Raw genomic sequence first — 18284 nt, forward strand, 5'->3', positions numbered from 1 at the left:
ATTGAAGAGACTTTCCTTTTTCCATTGTACGTTTTTGGCTCCTTTGTCGAAAATTAGCTGTCCATAGATGTGTGCTTTTGTTTCTGGGCTTTCAGTTCTGTTCCATTGATCTGTGTGTCTGCTTTTGTGCCAGTACTGTGCTGTTTTGATTACTATAGTTTTGAAGTGTATTTTGAATTCAGGGATTGTGAGGCCTCCAGCCTTGTGCTTTTTTCTCAGGATTTCTTTGGTTACTCAGAGTCTTTTGTTTTTCCATATAAATTTTAGAATTCCTTATTCTATTTCCATGAAAAATTTCATTGGGTTTCTGGTTGGGATTGCATTGAATCTGTAGATTGCTTTAGGTAACACGGACATTTTAACTATGTTAATTCTTCCAATCTATGAGCATGGAGTATCTTTCCATTTCTTTATGTCTTGTTGCATTTCTTTCCATAATATGTTATAGTTTTCAGTGTATAGCTCTTTCACTTCCTTGGTTAAATTTATTCTTAGGTATTTCATTCTTTTTGATGTGATTGTAAATGAGATTGTATTCTTGATTTCTAGTTTGTTGTTAGTGTATAGAAAGAGAACTGATTTTTGTATGTTGATTTTGCAAGCTGCAACTTGACTGTATTCATTAATTATTTCTAATAGATTTTTGGATTCTTTAGGGTTTTCTAAATATAGAATCAGATCATCCACACATAGTGACAGTTTTACTTCTTCCTTTCCAATTTTGATCCATTTTATTTCTTTTTCTCGCCTAACTGCTTTGGCTTGGACTTCCAATACCATGTTGAATTATCATGGCAAGAGTGAGCATACTGGTCTTGTTCCTGTTTTCAGAGGAATGGTTTTCAGTTTTTCATTGTTAAGTATGATGTTGGCTGTGGGTTTGTTGTATATGGCCTTTATTATGTTGAGCTACTTTCCTTCTATACCCATTTTATTGAGAGTTTTTATCATAAATGGATGTTGGATCCTGTCAAATACTTTCTCTGTGTTTAGCAAGATGATCATGTGATTTTTTTATTCTTCATTATGATAATGTGGTATATGACATAGAGTGATTTCGGATGTTGAACCATCCTGCATCCCTGGAATGAATCCCATCTAATCATGGCGTATGATCCTTTTAATGTATTGTTGTATCCGATTTGCTAATATTTTGTTGAAGATTTTTGCATCTATCTTCATCAACAATATTGGTCTGTAATTTTCCTTTTTTGTGTTGTCTTTGTCTGGTTTTGGTATCAAGGTAATGTTGGCCTTGTAAAATGAGTTAGGAAGCATTCCCTCCTCTTCAATTTTTTTGGGAGAGTTTGAGAAGGATAAGTATTGAATCTTCTTTGAATGTTTGGTATAATTCTCCAGAGAAGCCATCTGGTCCTGGACTTTCATTTTTTTGGGAGGATTTTTGATCATTCTTTTAATCTCTTGTGATTGGTTTATTCAGATTCTCTATTTCTTTTTAATTAGGTTTTGGGAGGTTGTATGATTCTAAGAATGTATCCATTTCTTCTAAGTTATCCAATTTGTTGGCATACAGCTTTTTATAATATTCTCTAATAATCCTTTGTATTTCTGTGGTACCCATTGTAATTTCTCCTCTTTCACTTCTGATTTTATTTATTTGAGCCTTCTCTGTTTTTTCTTAGTGAGTCCAGCTATCTTTTCAAAGAACAAGCTCTTAGTGTTGTTAATCCTTTCTATTGCCTTTTTAGTCTCTGTTTCATTTATACCTCCTCTGATTTTATTATTTCTTTCCTTCTGCTGACTTTGGGCTTTGTTCTTGTTTTTCTAGTTCTTTAAAATATAGTGTCAGATTGTTTATTTGAGCTTTTTCTTGTTTTTCTGAGGTGGGCCTGTGTTGCTATAAACTTCCCTCTCAGTACCGCTTTTGTTGCATTCCATAAGTTTTGGTATTTTGTGTTTTCATTTTCATTTGTCTCCAGGTATTTTTTTATTTTTCCTTTCATTTCTTCATTGATCCAATGGTTGTTCAATAGCAAGTTATTCAGTCTCCACATGTACATGACTTTCCAGTTTTGTTCTTGTAGTAGATTTCTATTTTCAGACCATTTGGTTAGAAAAGATGCTTGATATGATTTCAGTCTTCTTAAATTTATTGAGGCTTGTTTTGTTTCCCAACAGATGGTCTGTCTTTGAGAATATTCCATGTGCACTTGAGAAGAATGTGTATTCTGCTGCTTTTGGATAGAATGTTCTATATATATATCTTAAGTCCTTCTGGTCTACTGTTTCATTTGAGGCCACTGTTTCCTTGTTGACTTTCTTTCTGGAAGATCTATCCACTGATGAAAGTGGGGTGTTAAAATCCTTTACTATTATTGTGTTGCTGTCAATTTCTCCCTTTAGGTCTGTTAATGGTTGTTTTATATACTTTGGTGCTTCTATATCTGGTGCATATATATTAATAAATGTTATGTCTTCTTGCTGGAATATCCCTTTTATCATTATATAATGCCCATCTTTGTCTCTTTTTATACCTTTTGTCTTGAAGTCTGTTTTTTCTGATATAAATATTACTCTACCCACTTTCTTTGGTTGCCATTTGCTTGGAGTGTCATCTTCCATCCCTTCACTCTGAGCCTATGTTTGTCTTTAGAGCTGAGATGGGTCTCCTGGAGGCAGCATATTGTTGGATCTTGTTTTTTTTTTTTTTTTTTTTTTGTGAGGAGATCAGCCCTGAGCTAACATCCACCAATCCTCCTCTTTTTTTGCTGAGGAAGACGGCCCTGGGCTAACATCTGTGCCCATCTTCCTCCACTTTATATGGGACGCCGCCACAGCATGGCCCACCAAGCAGTGCGTCGGTGCGCGCCCGGGATCCGAACCAGCGAACCCCGGGCCGCCGCAGCGGAGCGCGCGCACTTAACTGCTTGCGCCACCGGGCCGGCCCTGGATCTTGTTTTTTAATCCATCCCACCACTCTGTCTCTTTTTACTGTTGAATTCAATCCATTTACACTTAGATTCTTGATATATACGGGCTTAATGCTACCATTTTATCTTCTGTTTTCTGGTTGTTCTATATTTCCATTGTTTCTTTCTCCTTGTATCTCTGTCTTCCATTTCATTATGGTTGTTTTCTGTGATGTGTTTCTCAGTTTTCTCTTTATTTATGATTTGTGACTCTGCTCTGATTTTTTGTTTTGTGGTTACCATGAGGTTTTTATAAAAGGTATGATAGATGAGATAGTCCTTTTTCTGCTGGTAGCATCTTATCTCCATTAACCTGTGCAGGGTCTATACTTCTCTTCCCCTTCTATATTTTTCTTGTCACAAATTATGATTTTTTTGTATTGTGAGTTTTTTACCAAATTGAAGTGGTTACTGTTATTTTTGAAACTTTCTTTCTCTTTAAGCTTTATGTTAAGTGTTTACTAACCTATTCTAATATAGAATCACAATTTTCTGATTCTCTCTCTTTACCACCTTGATAAAATCTTTGTAAATCTTAGCCTTTTTGTTTCAGGTAGGAGGGCTCCTTTCAACATTTCTTGCAAGACAGGTCTACTGGCAATGGACTCCTTTAGCTTTTGTTTGTCTGATAAAGCTTTTATTTCTGTTTCATAGATGAAGGATAACTCTGATGGATAGAGTATTCTTGGCTGAAAATTTTGTCTTTCAATATTTTGAATATATCATTCCATTCTCTCCCAGCCTGTAGAGTTTCTGCTGAGAAATTTCTGATAGTCTGATAGGGGTTCCTTTGTAAGTTATTTTCTTCTCTCTGGCCACCCTTAATATTCTTTCTTTGTCATTGACTTTGGACTGTTTTAATACTATATGCCTTGGAAAAGTATTTTTGCATTGAGATAATTAGGAGTTCTATTATCTTCATGTTCTTGTATATCCGGTTCCTTCCCCAGATTTGAGAAGTTCTCAGCTATTATTTCTTTGAATAAGCTGTCTGCTTCTTTCTTCCTCTCTTCTCCTTCTGGGATACCTATTATCCTTATACTGCTTTTCCTAGTTGAGTTGGATATTTCTGGTAGAATTTCTTCATTTTTTAAAAATCTTAGTTCTCTCTCTTCCATTTGCATCATTTCTATATTTTTATCTTTGAGCTTGCTAAGTATCTCTTACACATGGTCTTCTCTATTTCCAATGCTTTCTACTTTATTTTTCATCTCATTAATTGTGTTCTTCATCTCCAGAATTTCTGTTTTTTTTTTTTTTTTTTTTTTTTAGTATTTCAATCTCTTTGAGGAAGAGGTGAATCTCTCCTTCTATTCATTAATTTTATTTCTGAGCCATTTGGAATTCTCTGTCAGTTTCATTGTATCTTTTTTACTTTAAGTTTGCTTTCTGGAGAGTTGGCATTTTCTGTCTCTTCTACAATGTCACTATAGTTATTCACGGTGCTTGATGAGTTGATCCTTTGCCAGCACATTTGTGGTAGTAAACACCTTTCTTATTTTGGTATGGCTATGCTTCCTTTGATTCTGAGCTGCCTCTGGTTGTATTTGAGAGCCTGCACTTTTCACCATCCAGTGTCTCTACCAGAGACATTGCCAGTGGCCTCCTTGTGCTGCATGTGACTTTGAGGTTCCTAGTGGCTTGTTGCTTATGATGTCACTGCAGTCTCGGGTGTTGCCACTGGAGTCACCAGGCTGTGAGCACTTCTGCTGCTTCTGGGGTTGCCTGGCTCTTGTGTTACCCCATTGGCTCTCCATGGGCTTGAGTGCTGCCGCCCTGTGTGCTATCTTAGCTGCTGCTCCCAGGTTATCTGGGAGTGCTGGCAGCACTGCTGCCTGAGTTGCTGGGTTCACAGGTGTTGCTGTTACTGCCAGGGGCCCAGGATTTTGGCTGCATCCCCTGCTGCTAGTAGAGTCAGTATCATGGTAACACCACTGCGGGCTGGGTCATGGGTTCTGCTGTGACACCTGAAACCTCAGGTCACAGGTACCATCTGCCACTGCTGGGGGAGTGGCAGGGACTAAGCTATGCATGCCATTGCTGCCTCTGCAGCCTCTGGTCACTGATCTGCACTGTTGTACTTTTCAAAGTCTCAGAGGTCAGGGAACCACTGCCACTGCTGGTGGTATACGTGATTTGGATGCAGCCCTTGATACTGGAGAGACACGATTTGTAGTCATCACTGCCTAGAGAGGGGGTGGGGACTGGGTTGCTGACATCACTGTGCTTCCTGAAGCCACGAGTCATGGGTGCCACCTGCCACTGCTTCATTAGAGTTGGGGGCTAAGCCACAAGTTCCGTTGCTGCTCCTGCAGCCTCTGGTAACAGGCATTCACCCTGGTGTGCTTTTTGAAACCTCAGGTCAGGGCCCCACCACCCCTGCCTGGGATATATGCATTTTGACTACTGGACAGACCAGGGCTGCTGCTGGGGGAGGGGGCTGGGTCATCGGCACCACTGTGCTTCTGGAAACCTCAAGTTGTGGGCGCCACCTGCCAGTGTGGGAGGTGGGCCAAGGACTAAACTGTGAGTGCCATTGCTGCTCCTGCAGCCTATAGCTGCCTGTGTGTGTCACTGCTGGGAGAATCCACGTTTGGTATTGATGCCACTGGTGGAGTGGGAGGGGGCTGTTCCCCTAGTACCACTACCTCCTGGAGGTCTAGTACACCCACATTCAGAAGTATAGATGCACGGGTCTCTCAGGCATTCTGGTGTGCTGAGCGAGGAGTCCTTCGTTGGTCAATGGATGTCCCACTGGCTGTTACTTAGAGGGGAGAGACAGAGGGAACAATTCACTCTGCCATGATATTGGCATCACTCTCCTTTTTTTTTGTGATGAGAAATTTAAAATCTCTCTTAGCAATTTTCAAATATACAATACAGGATTGTTAACTATAGTAACTATGCTGTACATTACATATCCAGAACTTATTCATCTCATGACTGAAAGTTTGTACCCTTTGACCACTTTTACCCATTTCCTCCATTTCCCACCCCCTACCTATGCAGCCAGCATTCTGTTCTCTCTTTCTATGGGTTTGGTTTTTTTAGATTCCATTTTAAGTGAGATTATACAGTATTTGTCACTCTCTGTCTGACTTATTTACTTAGCATAATTCCCATAAGATTAATCCATGTTATTGCAAATGGGAGGATTTCCTCCTGTTTTTTATGGCTGAATAATGGTCTATCATATATATATATATATGATAGACCATATATGTATATATATACCACATTTTCTTTGCTTATTCATCTGCTGATGGACAATTAGGTTGTTTCCATGTCTTCGCTACTGTAAATAATGCCACAATGAATGTGCAGATATCTCTTTGACATAGTGATTTTGTTTCCTTAGGATATATACCTAGAAGTGAAGTTGATGGTCATATGGTAGTTCTATTTTTAATTTTTTGAGGGACTTCCATAGTGTTTTCCAAACTGGCTGTACCAATTAACATTCCCACCAACAGTATACAAGGGTTCACTTTTCCACACATCCTCACCAGCATTTGTTATCTTTGCCTTTTTGTAATAGCCATTCTAACAGATGTGAGATGATATCTCATTGTAGGTTTAAGTGCATTTCCCTGATAATTAGTGAGTTGAGCACCTTTTCACATTTCTGCTGACCATTTGAATATCTTGTTTGGAAAAATATCTGTTCACCTCCTTTGCTCATTTTTTGATTGTATTATTTGTTTTTTTGCTATTGAGTTATAATTCCTTACATATTTTGAATATTAATCCTTTGTCAGATGTATGGTTTGCAAATATTTTTTTCCCATTTTATAGGTTGTCTTTTAATTTTGTTGATGCTTTCTTTTGCTGTGCAGAAGCTTTTTAGTTTGATGTAGTCTCACTTGTTGGTTTTTTATTTTGTTGCTTGTGCTTTTGGTGTCATATCCATAAAATCATCACCAAGACCAAATGTCAAGGAACTTTGTCCTTATGTTGTCTTCCAGGAGTTTTATGGTTTCAGGTCTTATGTTTAAGTCTGTAATTGATTTCAATTTAATTTTTGTAAGTAGTGTAAAATAGGGACCTACATTCATTCTTTTGCATGTGACTATCCAGATTTTCCAGCACCATTTATTGAAGAGACTGTTTTTCCACCACTGAGTAGTCTTGATTCCTTGTCAAATATTAGTTGACCATATATGCATGGGTTTATTTCTAGGCTCTTGACTCTGTTCCATTGTTCTGTGTCTGTTTTTATGCCAGTACCATACTGTTTTGACAACTATAGCTTGTTTGTGATATAGTTTGAAATCAGGAAATATAATGCCCTCAGCTTTGTTCTTTTTTCTCAGGATTGCTTTGCCTATTTGGGGGCTTTTGTGGTTCCATACAAATTGTACGATTGTTTTTCAATTTCTTTGAAAAATGCCTTTGGAATCTTGGTAGGGATTGCATTGAGTGTAAATCTGGCTTTGAGCAGTATCGATATTTTAACAATATTAATTCTATCAATCCAAGAACACAGGATATCTTTTCATTTATTTGTGTCTTCTTCAATTTCTTCATCAATGTCTTACAGTTTTTGGTGTGGAGATCTTTCACCCCCTTGATTAAATTTATCATAAAATATGGTGTTGTTTTGATGCTTTGAAAGTGGGATTGTTTTCTTTATTTCTTGGTCAGAAAATTCATTGTTGGTGTATAGGAATGCAACTGATTTTTGTATGTTGATTTCTATCCTGCCACCTTACCTACTTGTTTATTTGTTCTAACATCTTTTTGGTGGTGTCTTAAGATTTTCTATATATGCAATCATGTCATCTGCAAATGGAGATGGTATTACAACTCCCTTTTCAGTTTGGATGCCTTTCATTTCTTTTCCTTGCTTGATTTCTCTGGCTAGGACTTCCAGTACTTTGTTGATTGAGAGTGGTGAAAGTGGGCACCCTTGTCTTATTCCTATCTTAGAGGAATAACTTTCAACCTTTTAACATTGAGTATAATGTTTGCTGTGCATTTGTCATATATCAAATTCTTTTTCTGCACCTATTGAAATGATCATGTGATTTTTATCCTTCATTCTATTAATGTGATGTATCGCCTTGATTGATTTGTGTATTTTGAACCACGCTTGCATCCTAGGAATGAATCCCACTTGATCATGGTGTATCATCCTGACAAGGTACTGTTGAAATTAGTTTGCTAGGGAATTTTGCATCTATATTCGTTAGAGATATTGGCCCATAGTTTTCTTTTCTTGTAGTATCCTTTACTGTCTTTGGTTTCAGGGTAATACTGGCCTCATAAAATGAGTTTTGGAGTGTTTCCTTCCCTTCAATTTTTGGAAGAGTTTGAGAAGGATTTGCTTCTTAAGGACATTTCTTTAAATGTTTGGTAGAATTCACCAATGAAACCACCTGGTCCTTGGATTTTCTTTGTTGAGAGGTTTTTGATTACTGACTCAATCTCCTTACTTATTATTGGTCTGTTCAGATTTTCTATTTCATCATGATTCAGTCTTGGTAGGTTGCATGTTTCCAGGAATATATCCATTTCTTCCAGGTTGTCCAATTTTTTGGCATATACTTGTTCATAGTGGTCTGTTATGTCCTTTATATGTCTGGGTATCCATTACAATGTCTCTGCTTTCATTTATAAGTTTATTTCTTTGGATCCTCTCTTGTTTTTCTTGGTTAGTCTAGCTAAACTTGTCTCAATTTTGTTTATCTTTTCCAATAACCAAATCCTATTTTTGTTAATTTTTCTATTTTTTCCTGTTCACAACTACACCTATTTCTGATTTAATCTTTATTATTTCCTTCATTTTATTAACTTTGGGCTTAGTTATTATGCGTTTTATAGTTCCTAGAGGTATAAATTTATGTTGTTTGTTTGAGATCTTTCTTTTTTCTTTATGTATGCATTTATCACAGTGAAGTATCTCTCTTACAACCATCTTTGCTGCATCTCATAAGGTTTGGTATGCTGTATTTGCATTTTTGTTTGACTCGTGATACTTTTTTATTTCCCTTTTGATTTCTTCTTTGATCCATTGGTCGTTCAGCAGTGTATTAGTTTCCATGTATTTATGAAATTTTCAGCTTTCATCTTGTTAATGATGTCTAGTTACATTCAATTTTGGTTGGAGAAGATACTTGCTATTATTTATCCTTAAATTTTTTGAGACTTGTTTTGTTGCATGACATATTATCTATTGTAGAATATGTTCCATGGGCACTTGCGAAGAATGTGTATTCCGCTACTATTGGATGGAGTATTGAGTATAGGTTTGTTAAGTTCGCTTGGATTGTAGTGTTCCAATCCCCTGTTTCCTTATTGATTTTCTGTCAGGATGATCTAGCCTTTGTTGAGAGTGAGATATTAAAGTCCCCAAATGTTATTCTATTGCTATTTATTTCTCCTTTTATTTCTCTTAATATTTGTTTTATATATTTAGGTAGTTTGATGTTATGGTATGGATGTTGTCAATTGTTATATCTTCTTGATGAATTGACCCACATTGTCATCATAATGCCTTCTTCCTCTTTTGACTAATTTTACTTAAAGTTTCTTTTGACTGATATAAATATTGCTACTTCTTCTTTCTTTTGATTACCGTTTGCTTGAAATATCATTTTCCTTCTCTTTACTCTTAGTCTGTATGTGCCCTTTAATTAAAATGAGTCTCTTGTAGGCAGCATATTGTTGGATTTTGTATTTTTATCCATTCAACTGTTCTATGTCTTTTGCTTAGAGAATTTAAAATATTTATGTTTAAAGTAACAATTGTTAGTTAAAAAGAAACTATTTACAGTTTGTTAATTGTAATTCTGTTAATTGTATTCTGACTGTTTTATGGGTCCTATGGTTTTTGCTTCCTCTCTTGCTGTCTTCCTTTCTGATTTCATGACTGTTTGTAGTGGTATACTTTGCCTCACTTCTTATAATCTTTTGTGTATCTACTACAGAGTTTTCCTTTTTGTTTACTATGAGGCCTACATAAAACATCTTATATTTATAACATCATGTTTTAAACTGATAAGAACTTAACTTCAGTAGCATACATAAGCTTCACACTTTTAATTCCCACCTCACATTTTAGGTAATACATGTCACAATTTACATCTTTTTTACATTGTTTATCCATCAATGAATTATTTTAGTTATGGTTATTTAATATATTTGTTTTTTAACTTTTAAACTAGAGTTGTAAATAAATTATGCACTACTCTTACAATATCAGGGAATCTGACTTTAACTATATATTTACCATTTCTACTGAGTTTTACACATAACATCATGTTTTTGCATCATTTATTTCCTCTCAGAGAACTGCCTTTAACATTTCTTATAAGGCAAGTCAAGTTGTGAAGATCTCCTTTAGCTTTTATTTGTTCAGGAAAGTCTTTGTTTCTCCTTCATTTCTGAAGGGTAGCTTTGTCAGGTATAGTATTCTTGGTTGAGTTTTTCTTTCAATATTTTGAATATTGTTCCAATCTCTCCTGCTCTGCGAAGTTTCTTTTGAGAAAACCATCTATTGTCTTATGGAGTTTTTCTGTATGTGTAAAGTCATTTTTCTCTTAATGCTTTCAAAATTCTTTCTTTGTCTTCATCTCTTGACAATTTAATTCTAATGTACCTCATTGTAGCCCTTTTCAGATTCAATCAATTTTAGGTCCTTCATGCCTCATGAATCTAGATCACCATTTCTCTCACCATGTTTGAGGAGTTTACAGCAATTATTGCTTTAAATATACTTCTTGTCACTTTCTTTTTCTCTTCCCCTTCTGGGATTCCCTAAAGCGTGTATTATTTCTATTGATGATGTCCCATAAGTCCCTTTGGCTTTCTTTTCTCTTTCATTCTTTTTTTCCTTTTGCTCCTCTGAATGTATAATTTCAAGTGACCTATCTTCTAATTCACTAATTCTCTCTCTCTCTCTGTTTTTTTTTGGTTTGATCAAGTGCCATTGAAGCTCTCAATTCATTTCTCCAGGACAGTCATTGTATTCTTAAACTCTAAGATTTCTATTTGAGTTGTTTTTTTTTTTAATGGCTCCTTTCTTTTTTGAACTTCTTGGTTTTTTCATGTAATGTTTTCCTAATTTTGTGTAGTTGTCTTTCTGTGTGTTATTGTAGATCATTAAACTTCTTTAAGAGGATTATTCTGAATTCTTTATCAGATAGTTCATAGATTTCCATTTCTTTAAGGTCAGTCATTGGAGCTTTATTAGTTTCCTTTGGTAGTATCATGTTTACCTGACTCTTTGTGATCCTTGATTCCTTTTCTTGGTTTTGCACATTTGAGTAAGTGATCTTCTCTTCTAGGCTTTACAGATTTGCTTGGCAGGGACAGCCCTTTATCAGTCAGCTCAGCTTGGGGTTGTTGACAGTCTGCTCATATTATCCTTCAGCAGGTGGGCCTTGATGTTGAGGTCTCTATTTGGGTGGGGTCTTTATCTGGGTGAGGCCACTAGCTGTTCACTGAAATAAGGAGTGGTTCTGCTGGCCAGGAAATGTGGTTGTATAGGCCTGCTGTGTGGCTCCACATTCAAGTAGGGCCATAGGATGTGCTTCCTCATTGGGCGGAGTTCCTGGCTATGCTCCATAGTCTCATGGGGCCTCTGGCTGGGCTGTACCTTTGTCAGGCAAGGTTGCTGGCTGTGTTCCCTGGCAGGGTGATACCACTGGTTGGACTTCTCAGGTGGGTTAGGCTATGGGCTTGGCTCTGCAATCATTCATGGTTGGGTGAGATTCAGGCTGAAGTCCTTCAATGGATGGTATTTCTGGCTCGACTCTGCATTTAGGCTAGGGCTCAGAGCGAGCTTTTTGGTCAGACAAAGCTTCAGGTTTGTTCTGCAATCAGTTGGGGCTGCAGTCTGTGACCTGAAGTTGGGCAATGCCACAGGCTGTGCTCTGCTGTTGTGTAAAGTCACTGGCCAGCCTCTTTTGTTGGGAAGGGACTCCTTTGTGTCCTGCAGTTGCATACAGCTAGAAACCGTGTGCCACAGTCAGGCAGGGTTCTGTCCAAGTTCTTTCATCAGGTTGGGCCACAGGCAGTGCTCCATAATTGGACAGGGTCACTGGCTTGACTCCTTGCTTGGGTGAGGCCACAGTTGTGTTCAGCTATCAGGCAAGGCCATAGGCTGGGTTGTGATGTGGGGTAGGGCTGTAGGCTGAGGTCCATGGATGGGTGGTACCATAGACTGTGTCCTGAGGCTATCCAGAGTCACTGTTAGGATCCCTCTTTACGTAGAGCCAGAGGCTTTAATTAACAGTTGAACAAGGTTGCTGGCTTAATTCTCTGCCCAAGTGTTGCTGTAGGATGGGCTCTACAGCCTCCTCAATTCTCTAGTCTGGCTTCCTGGTAGAGCAGGACTAGAGGCTATCCTCTGCAGCTGTGTGGGGCTGCCAATTTGATTTCTTGCCAAGGCAGGGCTATAAAATGGGCTCCATAGCCAGTATGGCTTGCTGGCTGGTGATCTGAACTAGGCAGAACTGCCCCTTGAGCTCCCTGGACAGACAGGGCCACTAGCTCAGCTCTGTAGATGGGCAGAACCACTGGCTGGGCTTTCTACTTGGATGCTGCTGCAAGCATGACTGTAGGATGGGCTACTCAGCTTCCCAAGTTCTCTAAATAGGCTTTCTGCTCTGGTATTCAGCAGTAGGTGGGCCTTTGAATTAGCTTCCCTGTCTGGGAAGGGCCATAGAACAGGCTCCATGGTCAGCATGGCTCGCTGACTGGTGACCTGAACCAGGAAGAACTGTCCATTGTGCTCCCTGGCCAGATGGGGCCACTGACCTGGCTTTGTAGATGGGCAGCGTCACTGGGACACTGCTGTAGGTAAGTATATGATCCACCAATGTCTGAGCACTGATTATAGTCAAGCTGCACCGACTTCCCCAATGATCCCGTGAGTTGAGACCCAAATGGGCGTCCTGGGAAGTCCTCTAAGTGCTTCTTCGTGTTGAAAGTGGACGTCTACCTTCAGCTCTCTTTTACCCACTGGAGAAACCATAAGCCCAAGGGACCCTCTCGGTGAGGCACTGTGCTGGCATGGGGGAGGGGCAATGCAGTCAGAATGTCTGTTCCTCTTGCTCCTCTAATGCAGTGCTTCTCAGTCTCTGTGGTTCACATGGGTACTTCAGACTCACTCCCGGTTTCTGGGATTTTTCACAGTGGTGCTTTGTCTATGGATATTTGCTGGGTGGTCTTATGAAGAGGACTGAAGTTGAGAATGACTTACATCACCATTTTGATGATGTCATGCTCTCATATAATTCCTAAAATATGAGAAACAAGATGGAAATTATGGGAGAAAATATTTGATTTTTTTTCTGATTTAATATTATACATGTATTTTCTTCGTTTTGAAAATGAAAAGGAAATCTTTGTTTAACAAGATTATATTTTACGTATTATCTCATCTTGTTCTGATGAATTTGAGACTTTCAAACTTCTTGTAAATATCAGAATATGTTGGATAATGACATGCAGGAATATGGGAACTCCATGATTCACATGAAAAATAGACACTTTTCAAAGGATGAGTTAAATTCAGGTATGTAGTAAAGTATGAGCATTAGTAATTAAAAATTGGTGTAACAAGTTATTGCCGGGCAACCTCCATTTTGTTATTCAACTAATGATCTACAAAAATTAAGTATGGTAGAAATATTTTTCTAGGGGATTTCAATTTCTTACCACATGGGCTGCTGACATCTTTAAATTGGGGATAATCAAAGTTTAGTAGTTTCTGTTCATTGGCCCATCAGCTAATTGACTTTGCAAATAATAGGGGAAATGAAATAGTTTTTAAACTTTTTTCAGAGCCATATCAATCAGGAGAGGGATTTTTTTAGTGCATTTACTTTATAGTATGCATATGGTATACTATAATTGTTTCATAGTTTCATATTTGGCTATAGGACAATATTGTCCATTGATCCTACCATTGTATGTATAGTTTTGCTAACTAAACTTCTTTAAAACAAATCCCAACTCCTGACCTGCTCATATAGGTGAAATTCACCTTGCAGGCAATTCCATCTTGTCTCTCAAAGTCATGAACAGAATGAAAATCAGGGAATTTCCCTAAAGTTTCCTTAAGTCATCAACTGAAACAGCCAATTCAATAGTACTTATATCTGTATGCATTTACTCATTTTGAATAAACACTGTGGTAGGCCTTTCACCTTCTGTACATATTGCACATCACTACCAGTTGCCTTAAATTTTTCCTGCTATAGTATAATTCGGTTACCTTGGTTTTGCCTTCTGTGAAAATAACTTTGAGGATGACTTTTTAGTAAAGTATATTTTTTGTTTTTACATTTTTCAGATAGCAAAATTTGATGAGTAGGAGAAGGGAGAAATGGAATGTTTTCTTTCTTTAAACAAATAATAACTGTTCTTTTATGAAGCTAGAAAAGTCATGGAGGAAAAGGGTTCTTAGTATAGGTACAAAAAATAAATGATGAAAACAATGCAGTTTGTAAACTCTTGAATATTTCCTTCTTTTGCACTCATTTCGTGGTGCCCATGGCATTGGAGAAAGCTTTGCAGAAAAAGAAAACTACTGTTTCCCTCTGAACAACAAATATGTTATTTTTGCCTCCTGAGGCAGCAATGATGTCCTCAGATTTTATGGAGTGCAATAACACTGCAAGACAGGGAAGTGTGTCTGGATCACAGCTTCCAAGAGCAGAAACTTTCCAAAGAGAATCAAACTAACTTTTATTTTTTTAAAGAAAAGTACAGAGAGCCATACAAAACCAAATTATCGTGCTCTGGAGAGAAATGCTACTATTTTTCTGACAGAGATAAAAACTTTGAAAAGAGTCATAAATTCTGCGTCAGCCTGGGCTCCCATCTTTTGAAGACAGAGGATAAGGATAAACAGGTAAAGAGCTTTGAAATTGTAATTTTTTCCATATATTTTGTATCTAAGGAGAAAAATTGGATTTTAAAAACAGCTGAAAACAATATGTTTGTTAAATGACGATGAGTTATCATTGCAAGTCAAATGGAATGATTTATGGGAAATAAAAGGGCTCCTTTGTTCTTGAGAATTACAGTACCTGAGTTATATTTTTGTTTAGGGATAAAGCTTTAAGCTCTGGTGATGCTCTGTCTGCTCTAGGAAGCAAACTGAGGTTTCTGAACAAAAGGGCATCTCTCATGAAGCTATCTTGGGAGTTGTCCTGTTTTCATCTTATGTTTTGAGGTTCTTTGATAATAATGGATCTTTTAGTGTGTGAATACTTGTGGCATATAGAGAATGATTAGGCAATGATAATCAATCCTAATAGAAATATAAAAAGAGTTTAAAAAATATTATCATCCTTTGTGTTCACACTATTTTCATGGTTGTATTGTTAAAAAGAGACAGAAGGCAGGGCCGACCTGATGGTGTAGCGGTTGGGTTCATGTACTCTGCCTCAACCACCAGGGGTTCGGCGGTTCGGATCCTAGGCACGGACCTACACACTCCTCAGCAAGCCAAGCTGAGGTGGCGTCCCATATAGATCAACTAGAAGGATGTACAGTTATGACGTACAACTATCTGTGAGGGCTTTATGTAGAAAAAAGGAAAAAAGGAGGAAGACTGGCAACAGATGTTAGCTCAGGGCCAATCTTCCTCAAAAAAATAAAAATAAAAAAGAGACAGAAGGACTGAATCACATGAGTAGTTCTCTCTTCACAGAAATTTATTCAACCTTTAGTGTCCTTTTTTCACTGGATTGGATTATCTCCAAATGGGATGTCAGCCCCTGGAGGTGGGAAGATGGCTCCTGGATGCATTATAATTTGTGAGTATTCAAGACACACTTGAGATCTCAGTTTATTTGTTATTAACTATGGAAATGAGTTACTCAGACAAGTTTCACAAAGCGAGGTTTTCTTACCTCAACAGCAACTCTAACAGATTAGTTATAGTTTCATAAAACATCCTGGGCATTAGAAACACACTGCAGACTTCCCTGCTTCTACACTTGTATTCCTGTGGTTTCCTCAACCAGCTATGCTTTTCCCTTAGTGCTCCAGTTAAAATTTATGTTCTCTTTGAAGCCATTCTTGATCTCCTATTTTGGACTTCATTCCTCCTCTATGATCCTAAATCACTTGTTTCCCTTTTACCATTTCATGTCCAATCTAGAATTTAGCGACTCTCATTTCTTGTTCACCCACAGCACACAACACATAATACTTGGGGGTTGTTTAACAAAATTTTCAAAATTTATCAATATGGATAGTAATAAACTTTTCTAGATTTGGAAATATATAGAGAGAAGGTAGCTACAAATTTGGAGTTTCAGTGACTAGTCCCATGATCTAAATCAGATAGTTATACAGTGTTATGCTGTATTTATTTTCACTATCTATGTAGATAGTCTTTACTATCTAGCAAAGAACAGTCCATATCACAAACAAGTACAGACTAACAAGAAACAGTTTGAAAATGACTTGGATTGGGCTCAGTGTAATATTTTTTTCCATTTTTTCATGATATATTTCTCTATGGTCTGCGGAATTATAGAAGTTTAGAACTATAAATAATGTTGGAGATCAGATGAATGTTTTTTTACAGATGCTACATAAACTAACAAAGTCCTAACAACTATTAATGGCAGAGTACTTCACTCTTTGCTGTATTTTGTTCCAAATTATCAGTTTCTCACATGTAATATGCTGTTTTATATATCCTCATATTTGCATATGCTATACTGTTTATCTGGAATACCTGTAACTCCACTCTTCATCTGGTTAGATCCTATTCAATAATTTATTAGACAATTAGATCAGTCATTTATTCATTCATGCATTCATTGATTTAATCCTTCATCAGCCATGTACCAGGTTCTGTGTAGTGGATGGATATATAATGGAAAGCAAGGTGGACATAGTCCCTCCTCATGCATGCAGGTAAGTGCTCTGTGTTCTTGACGTTGCTTTATTTGTGAGGTTAATTGCATGTCTAAGGGAACTTGTAATTTGTTGTAGATATTTTGAGTATTAGAGTTTCATCTGCATGGGAAGTGGGTTGATAACCAGCTTCTTTGACTTGATTTCAAGTTGCATTTATTTTGATAGAAAATAAATATTATAATTCAGAAACGATTAATGATATTCCTTTTTCCTCTATTTTAGCTGAATTTCCTTGCCACATATTGTATCCGTTATATACTTTGTGAAGAAATGACCAATACTTTTGAGTTGTTTTTGAATTGATGTTTGGAAATACACCGTCTGAAATCAAGATGGACTATGACTTGGCTGTTTACATACATTTTCCTTTTTCTGGGAAGTATATGAGTACCTTCAGATAGAATGAGTCTCATTTCTGTAACTTCTGTTTAATCACTTTTAGGTTTCAAAAATTTTCACAATTAATATAAAAATTAATAGTTAAAAATAAAAATAAAAAGAATAAAGAAGTACATAGAACAAAAACTGACTCTACATTCCCTTCTCCTAATTTCTTTGCCTCTCCAGTGTACACTGTTAATTTGGTTTGTATCTTTCCAGACATTTTTTTCTAGCATTTGCTACAAATAATGCATGAACCTTTGTTATGTATATATCTCTGAATGTGTCTAAATATTTCTATAAAGTAGAAATCTAGAAGAGAAACTGCTATGTCAAATTGTATGCATCTTTTAAATCCTGAATTATAAAGAAATATTTACCTTCTACAAATGCTGTCAACTAGCACTCACACCTAGTTTTTCAAACCCTTAATAATATTTTGTATTATCAATTTTCTTTTTGTTAGGAATATTAGCCCTGAGCTAACATCCAATGCCAATCCTCCTCTTTTTGCTGGGGAAGATTGGCCCCAGGCTAACATCCATGCCCACCTTCCTCTCCTTTATATGGGATGCTTCCACAGCATGACTTGATAAGTGGTGCTTAGGTCTGGGCCCGGGATCTGAACCTGCGAACCCCGGGCTGCTGAAACAGAGCGCACGAACTTAATCACTATTCCACTGGGCCGGTCCCTATATTATAAACTTTTCAATGGACGCAACTGTTCTTTTATTGTTGTTTTAACTGGTACTTTCAATATTATCTGAGAGATAAATCATCTTTTCTTTTGCTTATTAGTCACTCATTCTTCTGTGAATGGCTGTTTTCTTTATTTACTGATTTTTCTGTTTATTTATTTTCTTGCTTTTTTTAGTGATTACAGAAAATGCCATATGTCTTTTTATGTTTTTACAAAGTATAAATTTATTGTTTATTGGTTTAGTTTTTCATGATTTTTATTAGATATATCGTATATTGTCATATATATGAGATAATATTTTCTTTTATGACTCTTGGAATTCATGCCTCACTTTGGGAGGCGTTGTATCCCCAGTATTTAAAATAATCTTCTACCTTTTTATT

At 37.0% G+C, this 18284-nt stretch overlaps 2 protein-coding genes across 6 annotated transcripts in view; both read left to right on the top strand.

The window, feature by feature from the left end:
* LOC131416326 (killer cell lectin-like receptor 2) overlaps nucleotides 1–18284 on the top strand; it is a 229024-nt gene that overhangs the window by 63853 nt on the left and 146887 nt on the right. The gene's annotated exons all lie outside the window — the stretch shown is intronic.
* LOC131416328 (killer cell lectin-like receptor subfamily G member 1) lies at nucleotides 13317–17475 on the top strand. The gene is made up of 5 exons (XM_058558796.1): nucleotides 13317–13452; nucleotides 14642–14793; nucleotides 15598–15703; nucleotides 16741–16817; nucleotides 17043–17475. The coding sequence occupies exons 1-5, from the start codon at nucleotides 13368–13370 to the stop codon at nucleotides 17121–17123; spliced, it is 501 nt and encodes a 166-aa protein (XP_058414779.1). The 5' UTR covers nucleotides 13317–13367; the 3' UTR covers nucleotides 17124–17475.

Source organism: Diceros bicornis, chromosome 17, assembly GCF_020826845.1.
Source record: "Diceros bicornis minor isolate mBicDic1 chromosome 17, mDicBic1.mat.cur, whole genome shotgun sequence".
NCBI lineage: Eukaryota > Metazoa > Chordata > Mammalia > Perissodactyla > Rhinocerotidae > Diceros > Diceros bicornis.